Source organism: Anopheles ziemanni, chromosome 2, assembly GCF_943734765.1.
Source record: "Anopheles ziemanni chromosome 2, idAnoZiCoDA_A2_x.2, whole genome shotgun sequence".
Taxonomy (NCBI): Eukaryota; Metazoa; Arthropoda; class Insecta; order Diptera; family Culicidae; genus Anopheles; species Anopheles ziemanni.
The window spans coordinates 88498950-88507841 of record NC_080705.1 but is presented as its reverse complement, the minus strand read 5'-3'; the positions used below and the strand labels follow the sequence as shown (position 1 = coordinate 88507841).

Sequence of the window (8892 nt, the reverse complement as noted above, 5' to 3'; positions counted from 1 at the left end):
GAACACGACCGGAAATAAAATCTATGTTTGCTTCGTTCACAATTTAGATTCGCAGGGCAATGAGAAGATGACGTCACACTGACCGCGAGAAGATAGGGAAAGAGCCGTCACAATAAAAAGGAACTTTTCCCACTGACAAGCACTTGATTTTCCTTTCACCTTTCACCCATGAAAATCATGCACACGAAACTTACACGAGGAGTACAAGAAATTGGAAGAGCGATAGACGGTGCTCCCTTTAACTCGTTCACAAACCGTAGGGCGGGAAGACCTATAATTACATACGTCCGTACCGATCAGAATGTTGAACTGAACTGACGAGTACCCACTGCTCATCGATGGCAGTTTGTAATTTGGAGAGCTATATTTTGGAGAGCGAAAGCGACATTCGGCAAAAATAGTAGAAATAGGACAAAGTGGGGAAAAAAGCGTCACGTTCAAAAACATGAATTTTTAAAAATTATGTTTATTCATAAACACGTGTTAAAAACTTTTAAACGAAAAAGAGGTCTCCTTTACATCTCTGTATCACAAAACAGGATACGAAAAAATGAATAATAATTTTAACAATAAAATACCACTTATATTGAGGACATTTTAATTTTTATTGATATTATTATCACAATGTATTTACATAAAAGTTAATATTAAAAATATAAAAATAAACAGTTGCTAAAAAGGCCTTTTCGTGCGCGACATCTATCAGCGGGAAGGCGATTTAACATTGCAAGGAAAACACAACTTGCATGCAACAATTGTGCAGTATGGTTTTCAAACGACATTGTATGTTAACGGCTTTCTGCATTTTAAATCCGTTGATGCACCAACTTTCTGTTGATTTTGTAGGATAACAATATCAGTTGTTGATTCATGCACAGAAGCATTCAAAACAAACTATTCTCGAGTGTCGATCAAACGAGTGTCGAAATTAGCTTAGCTGCTTTCAACATCCTGTCGTATCAAAATCAAGTTTCAATTTAATCTTTGAACATCTCACGCAAATGTCTTCATTAAATGTGGAATAAAAATGGTAGCCAAAAACCCAAAAAAAAAAACTCGTAGTAGAGCGTTCCCTGTTTCGAGCACGATTCCATTGCCCTTTGTAAACTCATCAGATCCTTTTTCGATCATCGACCGATCGCACCAGAGCTCCATCGCCTACCGACGAGCACACACTCCTTTGTTATCGTGTTCATTGCCTCTGTGTCCGAAGTGTGCTTTTTAGTCCAGTTTATTTTTATCAATCCGCTAACGCAATGGCCGTCAACGTGCATTTCACCGGTCAAACGTCCGACAACCTGTCCCGGATCGAGCTGCTAGCGTGGATCAATCGGACGCTGCTGTCGGACTTCAAGAAGGTGGAGGAGCTGTGCACCGGCGCCGCCTACTGCCAGCTGATGGACGTCCTGTTCCCGGGCTGCATTTCGATCAAGCGCGTCAAGTACTGCACCAACGTGGAGCACGACTTCCTCAGCAATCTGCGCATGTTCCAGAACGCGCTGGTGCAGCTGAAGGTCGACCGGAGCGTCCCGATCGAGCGGCTGGCCAAGGGGCGCTTTCAGGACAACTTTGAGTTCCTGCAGTGGTTCAAGAAGTTCTTCGACGCCAACTACGACGGCAAGGAGTATGACCCGCAGGCGGCCAGGAACCACGTCCCGATGGGCTACGGAACGCCGAACACCTTGCGGCCGAGTCAGAAACTCAACACGGGTTCCTCGGGCGGCCTGGGTGCGGCAATGAAACGGGCCGGTTCCAATGGTTCCACTTCGCGGCTCCAGGCAGCGGGAAAGGGAGGTTAGTTGACAGTCACATTTCGGTTGAGAGTGTGTGTGCTAGTAGTGTTAAATTGATACTACGAATGATCGTTCTTGTGTTGTAGGAAAGAATACCGTCAGCGAACAGAAGGCTTGGGAAAAAATCTCTACATTGGCTTCCAACATCGATGATCTAACCGTAAAAATACAGGACGCTGAAATTTCGAGGGAATACTATTACAAAAAGCTAGTGATGATCGAAAAGCTGTAAGTATATAGTATACAAACCTTTATTTGAGGGAAAATATTTCTATTTCTTTCTTTCTTTTCCCAGAATCAATGAAAATACGGAAGATGAACAGGACGCGTTTTGTTCCAAGGTGAAGGAAATTATGTACGCCACAGAATGATGAGAATGTTTTACAATGTGCAAAAGTGTTCCTTCTTCTTTTAACGTGTTTTTCTCTTCGAACAAATCCATTTGCAACTAGTTTGTCAGCGCATGTTTGTTGCATTAATTTATTTTTCTTTTAATCATGCTCATCAAAACACTCAATAAATAATCGGTAATCGAAGGCGGTGCAGTTTTATTTTACAGTGTTTATCAACTTTATTTGCTCACTTCTACAACAACAATCCTGCTCGCACACACATTTCCTTCCAACGCAACGCGATCGCGACAACCTTCCTTTTGGGGAAGGGTCGTCCTTTGATCGGGAGAAAAGTCGATAGTCACACCCCTTAGCCAAGCCATTGTGAGGAAGAAGGGGGGAGGGGGGGGGGGGGGTTTGTAGGTGAGAGTTAACTAATATCCTTAGCCCTTCCAATCGTTTCCATCGAGCTGACGACAGCATGGAAGGGCCTGCCCGGCGGCTATACACCGTTATGCCTTTGTATCGGTGGTCGGAGATGACCCAATTGACAACAAGACCAGCGAAACATTTTACCGTGGGTGGTGGGAGGGGGAGGGTGTTGATAAGGAAAAGTATTTCCATCATCACTTGACGGGAAAATGCATCCCCTGAAGGGAATGGAATGGAAAATCAACGGCAAACGTTCGCTCTTTCCGGGTTTGTTTTTTATCTTCTTCTCGTTTCTCCTGGCGATGGAGATGGGAAAAATCCTTGGAATTAAAGACATTTTCGTAAAAAAAAACACACTGGCTTGGCACTGTGGTGGACACAAGTCGTTCGATATCTATCGTTTCGTAAAGTGTTCGTTTCGGGTTCGGTCTGCGTCGCGTCCCGCGTAATCCTTCCTGACAGAACAACCGATATCTTTTTTGTTTTTATTACGCTTTTTAAAAATCGAGGGATTAATTAATAGTGACTTAAATTAAGTACTAAAATGACTGTTCCTTTTGCACACAAACACACGTTTCGCACGTACGGCCTAACGGCAGAAACTATCAACGCTTCCGACGACGCTGGGGTCGGGATTCTCCCGAGAATGGGAAGTTTGTGTTCGAAATTCGTCCCGCTTAAGAGGAGAGTAATAATGAGAATTTAAAAATAAAACACTCTTATACACAAATCGAACCCATCGGCTAACGAGCCGAGCGATTGTCTCGTCTGAGGAGGTCTTCTTTGCCTTCGGCAGGAAGGGCTTTGTGATTCGATTCCATCCCGGTTCTGTGTGTGTGCTCTCCAAAAACTCCAAACCGAGAAGCGATGAAGGGTTGAAAAATAAAAATTTCATTTGCTTTCAATTGCCGTGAGGAAATTGCACCCTTTGGCGATTAGACGGTAGCAAACGAACTTGGATTTTTCAACGGAGAGAAGAACAGCGGTACACAGGAGCACAGAAAACGTTTACATTTACACACGCGAACTATACGGAACTACGGATAAGGTTTTGATTATATGGAATGGAATTAAAAAGGTCTGACCAACGCGACGCGATCTCACCCTGCGGATGAGGGATGAGCCGGTGGCTGGTCACCTACCACTTAGAGGCTAAGCTTCCCTTAAATCGATAACTATGTAAACTGAAACGTTTCAACACCACACACACACACACACACAGCCTGTACGACGAATGGCAAAAAAGTAGATTAAACCAGAAGTTGGAGGAAATAAACACCTTCGACACGCATCGAAAAACCTTTTCCCATTTTCACAATTCACAATTGACTCCTCCTTTTCCTTCTTCACGGATTGCTGCGTTTTTCGTTGGTGAGTTTATTCCTTCACTTTTTCGCTCGCTTCGCGTATGTTTGATTGTTTAAATTATGCTCTAAAGAGTTTGATTTTCTCTTCTTTTGCCTTTCGGCTTGGGATTAAACAGGGTGCCTGGTGCGGAGGATTTGGCGGCCGTTGGTCGTTTGTTTTGCTTCGGATATAGAGGAGGAACCTGCCCACCCGGAGCTGGGAGTCCTGCCCACTAATGCCAGTCCTTTGAGGAATTAACTAACAAATGCTTTCCTCCACAGGAACGTGTACACAAACAACACCGGGAGATATGTGACGCCAATTCCTTTGACTGTTGTTGCTTCTGTGAACCTAAATAAGATGGACCTACGATATATTGCGCTACTATTACACCAATTACACAACATGGATCACATGGACAGAGCGTTGAAGACGAAGAGGAGGAGGAGGAGTTTTCAAAAAGACTGATCTCTAAAAGTCTAAAGCACTGGCGACCACACCTTGGCCACACTCTACCCGCTCAGCCGCCTCAAACAGCCGTTTCCTAACAGTCCTCAACCGGGGGGGTTTCCCGTATTCACATTCTCCCAGACAAACAGCTTCCAACAAACACAAACTGGCAAACGTTCGCACGTACAACAACCTCCCTAGCTAGGCCCCCCGGGCCTCGGCTCGCTACTGACTAAAAACATAGCTACTGACGAAATCTGGATCGTGCGCTTGGAAGATGCGGTTACAGATAGAGCGTGCCCTGCTGCCGATCGAACTGGTGCAGGTAGAGCTTCTTCTTCGACTTCTCCGCGGAGGACTTGTGCGGCCGGAGGTCCCACACCAGGTTGGAGAGCGACCGGGGCCGGCTGAGGCGGCGCGATTTCTTCTCCGGCAGCTTGCCCGAGTCGCCGGACGTGCGGCCACCGCTGCGCGACGAATCCAGCGTACCCTCGCGCCCCCCGTTGACGGCGGCACTGGCCGACTTCGAGAGGAGATGGTTCTTCTCCTGATGGCCGGCGCCCTTCGGCGACGGTGAGATCGGGGTGACCGGGTGCGATTCCTGCTGCGGGATCGTCGCCGCCAGCTGCAAGCTGCTCAGACTTTTGTATCTGCAAGAAGGGAAAGAAAGCCGGTGAGTCGTGAACTCCAAGGGTGTTGTTCCCGGGTCCTTACCTGATGTGAAACAGTGGACTCTGCGGCTCGACCGCGATATCCTTTGGGGTGACGGCGATCGGCGGATGATGCACGACCGCTCCTCCCCCGTTGCTCATCGGGCTGATGGCGGTCGTCCCGGGCGTGGGGCTCTTCTGGTGCAGCCCGATGTTGCTCTTGAAGTACAGCTTCGGCAGAGTGGGTCGCTGGCGTTTCTCCGGCAGCTTCTTGCCCGGGATCGTCTCGATCGGCGGCGGGATCGGTTTGTGGTCCACGATCGTGATCGTGTTGTTGTTGTGGCCGTGGAGGTGGTTGTGGCCGTGGCTGCTGCTGTTGTGGTTGTTGTTGATGGCATTGAGGGCGGCACCGTGGCGGGCCGACGACTCGAGGCTGTTCGAGTGGTGGTGCGCATGGCCGGCCGGATGGTGGTGGTGGTGCCCGTGGTGATGATGGTGCACCTGACTGTGGTTGCTGTACTTGATGATGTTGGAGTAGTTGTTGTTGTTGTTGTTGTTGCTCGTGTCGTAGTTGTTGTTGATGGCGTTCGACTGGGCCGTCTTCATGTTTTCCACCGTCTTGAGGCTGTGCTGGTGCGTGGCCGGGCCGAGCAGCACGTTCGAGATGGGCGTCGTGGCGGCCGTCGTCGGCGGCGAGGAGTTGCTGATGGTCGTCGCGGCGGTCGGCGTCGTTGTTGTCGTCGGAGGCGACGGTTCGATCGCCTCGAACTTGTACAGGTTCTTCGGGAGCGGGGCCAACCCCCGCACGTAGTCGTAGATCTGGTCGATCTCGTCGTACTCGTCCGCGATCGAGCCGTTCTGGCTGCCCCCTCCTCCTCCTCCGCCTCCACCGCTCGGTAGAGGTGGAGAGTAGCGGTTCGAATCACAGCTGTTGCTCTTCTTCAGCACGTACCCGTTTGCGGTGAGACCGGACAGGGTCGAGGCCATCGTCTTGTTGCGCCCGCCCCCGTTCGCTCCCCCGAGTCCCATCGCCTTCGCCGAGTCCTTCTTCTCCTTCTCCGTCAGCTTGAGGTCGATGATCTGCAGGCGGTCGCGCGCATCCACCAGCAGCCGCTGCGCCTTATCGAGGAAGCGCGAGTACTCGATGAAGTGATCCAGCTGGTCCATGTTCTTCGCCCGCTGTATTTTGATCTTGGCGTTCAGCGGCACCGACACCAGGTCCATGTCCTTCTGCAGTGGCAGCGCGAATATCCGGTCCACCTCGACGCACCCGAGCAGCCGCAGCTCCGGCACGAATGGCTGCTTGAGGCCCTTCGGGGCCGCACCGTGCACGAGCCGCACCGTCACCGGCATGCGCTTCTGCAGCAAATTGCGCACCGTGTGCACGCCGCTGATGCTGTCCTCCTTCGCGATCGGGGAGAACTTCGCTTTGGCTTCCAATGGCAGGCTGACGACCTCGTCCTTCGACGTCCGGCACTGCAGGTACTTGCCGTTGTCCGAGATCGTGGTGAGTATTTCGCCGGCGTGCAGCGACTTGCTGTTGTGGTTGCAGCGCACCGTCTCGCGCACCAGCACGCGGAAGTTGCGCCGCCTCGACAGCTCCAGCACGCTCTCGATGCAGCGCGTCGAGCGGCCGTCCTCGCTCAGCAGCTCGAAGTAGCCGGCGTACGACTCCGGGATCAGCACCTTCGGGCCGACCTGCGTGTTCTTGCGCCCCTCCTTGATCTTGACCGGCTGCGCCAGGATCTGGTACTTGCGGCCCGCATTCAGGAACAGGGCCGTGCTCTGCAGCGACGGGTTGGAGAGCGTCGGCACGCCGAGCGTGTAGTACTGGCCCTTGACGATCTTCCCGACCGCCGGCAGGTCACTCTTGGCGAAGTCACGCAGGTACGCCGGCGGGGTGTCCGGCGCGAACCGGGACGCCGCCAGGATGATCTGCCCGTCCGTCGCGGCCATGTTGGCGGCGGCCGAGCTAGTCGCCCCTACCGTCACGGAGCTGGCCGACTGTCGTAACCGATGGCCACCTCCCTGCTGCTGATGGTCGTCGTCGTCGTGGTCGTCGTCGTGGTCGTCGTGGTCCTCGCCAAAGCTGCAACTCACCGAGGTCGGCAGCGGGTAGGACGTCCGGTTGGCGCTGCTACGGTTGCGACTTCCGTCCCGCGGGTGCTGCTGGCACTGGGCCGCCGCCTGGCCGATGACCGCGTGCGACGAGCGGCTGCGCCGGATGCGCAGGAAGTAGTTCGCTATCTGCTGCCCGATCGAGGTCCGTCCGTCCGTCGCCGTCGGGTCTATCACATTTTCGACCGATTTCGCTGACGGCGAGGGCCCTCGTCGATGCCGCCGTTGGAGGATGATGTTGCCGCCGCTGAGCGCCGTTTTTGCCGGCAAAGGTTCGCCGCAGCCGCAGCCTCCGTTCCGTCCGGGCCTTCTCTCTCCACTTTCACTTCCCGTCGTCGTCGTCGTCGTCGCTTCACTTGGTCACACTGGTCGACTTTCTAACCTCAACAGCACATGACCTGCAAAGGAAACAAACGCCAACAGATAACGGGAGATTAATATCGTGCGTCAGAGGGGCAGAGGTTGTTTTGTCGTGACAGCCTGCAGGTGAGTATGGTGTACTTTCTTGTATTCGACGTTGGAGCGGCCTAATGGCATCATAAAATTCACACATCTGCCGGTGTAAAAACAAAAACCGGAGCACCCCGAAGGGGGAAAAGGCACGCCGCCATCGCGTTTGCTCACGCGAGGTTTTTGTGTGGTATGCAAAGGAATTTACCTAATTGTCAACAAATAAGTAAGTGTCTCCCATTGGCGGCTTTCTTCCTGGAGTCGTATGTGACCCACATTTGCAAACGAGGTGAAATTAATCCATCCAAATGGAAAAACGTTTACAATGTTTATATGCCCTCCCTCCGAGGGCGATGTAAAGTCGATTTCAAAGTGCGATTAGGAGTCGTATTTCGTGTTTATTAAAATGCAACAAGCGTCACCGGCGTCAACGAGAGTATGAAGAGCGGGGTGGTTTATTCAATCCTCTGTTATTCAACCATTCAATTTGAATTTTCAACGGATAATATTTTCCCTGAGCACAAAATATTCCACGTGCCTGACCTTTCTGTTTCGTTTTAAATTTGTCAGTATTAAGTGGAACGCTTTTAATTGCGGTTGGTAAATAGTAATCCCCGTTCTTTAACTCCACGGAGTCACGTACATCTCTTAGGCCTCTCCCTCCTGTGTTTGTGAGTACAAACAGACGTACTATTTATGCTCGGCAAGTAGCATTTTATATGTACTTCCACGGCCGACGAACATTTTCCGAGGTGGGGGGGATGGGGAGAATAAATTACGCGCAATACTTTCTTCCGCCATTTCAATTTGCCAAGCTGTGTCGGGAGGAGGTCCACCGCCTGGTTTGTGTTTAAAAATTATCCAAGATGGCATTTTAATATGTTTTATGTAGCTGGGCGCCTTACGCCACGCCAAACCGAGCGGAGGAGGTTCATTAAAATCATAAACTTGAGCCAAAATCCTCGGCCTGGCAAATGCTCTGGCAGCATCCGGTGAGGAATGAATTTTGAGAAAAAAAGCCAAAGGAAAAAGGAAAACGTCGGCCCGGCGGGTCCATCCTAAGTCACCACAGGGTTTCGGTATTATTTGGTGCGGTTATTTCATGAATAAAAATTAACGACACTGATAAACCCAGACTCGTCCTGCCACCGAGCAAATGGCTTACGAGGGGGTGCGGGGGTAGGCAAACAAAATGCAGCGTTCAACCGCGGACCAAGAAGAGAGAAACCTTTTTTTTCCTTAACGTTTGCGAAAGCATAAGGAAGGATTGCGAAGGATTTTCTTTGACCGTTTTTATGCATTTTTTGTTTCCCCCCCCCC

The 8892-nt window shown here is 50.9% G+C and overlaps 2 protein-coding genes across 2 annotated transcripts; one reads left to right on the top strand and one right to left on the bottom strand.

The window, feature by feature from the left end:
• The first annotated feature begins 1169 nt into the window (after nt 1-1169).
• On the top strand, nt 1170-2164 carry LOC131280937 (microtubule-associated protein RP/EB family member 1-like). Its single transcript, XM_058310182.1, has 3 exons — nt 1170-1794; nt 1880-2021; nt 2089-2164. Exons 1-3 carry the CDS (start codon nt 1257-1259, stop codon nt 2162-2164), a joined length of 756 nt encoding a protein of 251 aa, XP_058166165.1. The 5' UTR covers nt 1170-1256.
• Nucleotides 2165-4637: 2473 nt separating this feature from the next.
• LOC131282538 (phosphatidylinositol 3-kinase 2) lies at nt 4638-6960 on the bottom strand. Its single transcript, XM_058312034.1, has 2 exons — nt 5069-6960; nt 4638-5004 (listed from the first exon to the last, which is right to left on the bottom strand). The coding sequence occupies exons 1-2, from the start codon at nt 6958-6960 to the stop codon at nt 4638-4640; spliced, it is 2259 nt and encodes a 752-aa protein (XP_058168017.1).
• Nucleotides 6961-8892: the final 1932 nt, after the last annotated feature.

Coding starts and splice junctions, on each gene's coding strand:
- LOC131280937 (XM_058310182.1), top strand. CDS start 1,257: ATGGCCGTCAACGTGCATTTCACCGGTCAAACGTCCGACAACCTGTCC. Junction 1,795..1,879: donor CCAGGCAGCGGGAAAGGGAG/GTTAGTTGACAG, acceptor CTTGTGTTGTAG/GAAAGAATACCGTCAGCGAA. Junction 2,022..2,088: donor CTAGTGATGATCGAAAAGCT/GTAAGTATATAG, acceptor TTCTTTTCCCAG/AATCAATGAAAATACGGAAG.
- LOC131282538 (XM_058312034.1), bottom strand. CDS start 6,960: ATGGCCGCGACGGACGGGCAGATCATCCTGGCGGCGTCCCGGTTCGCG. Junction 5,005..5,068: donor AGTCCACTGTTTCACATCAG/GTAAGGACCCGG, acceptor CCCTTCTTGCAG/ATACAAAAGTCTGAGCAGCT.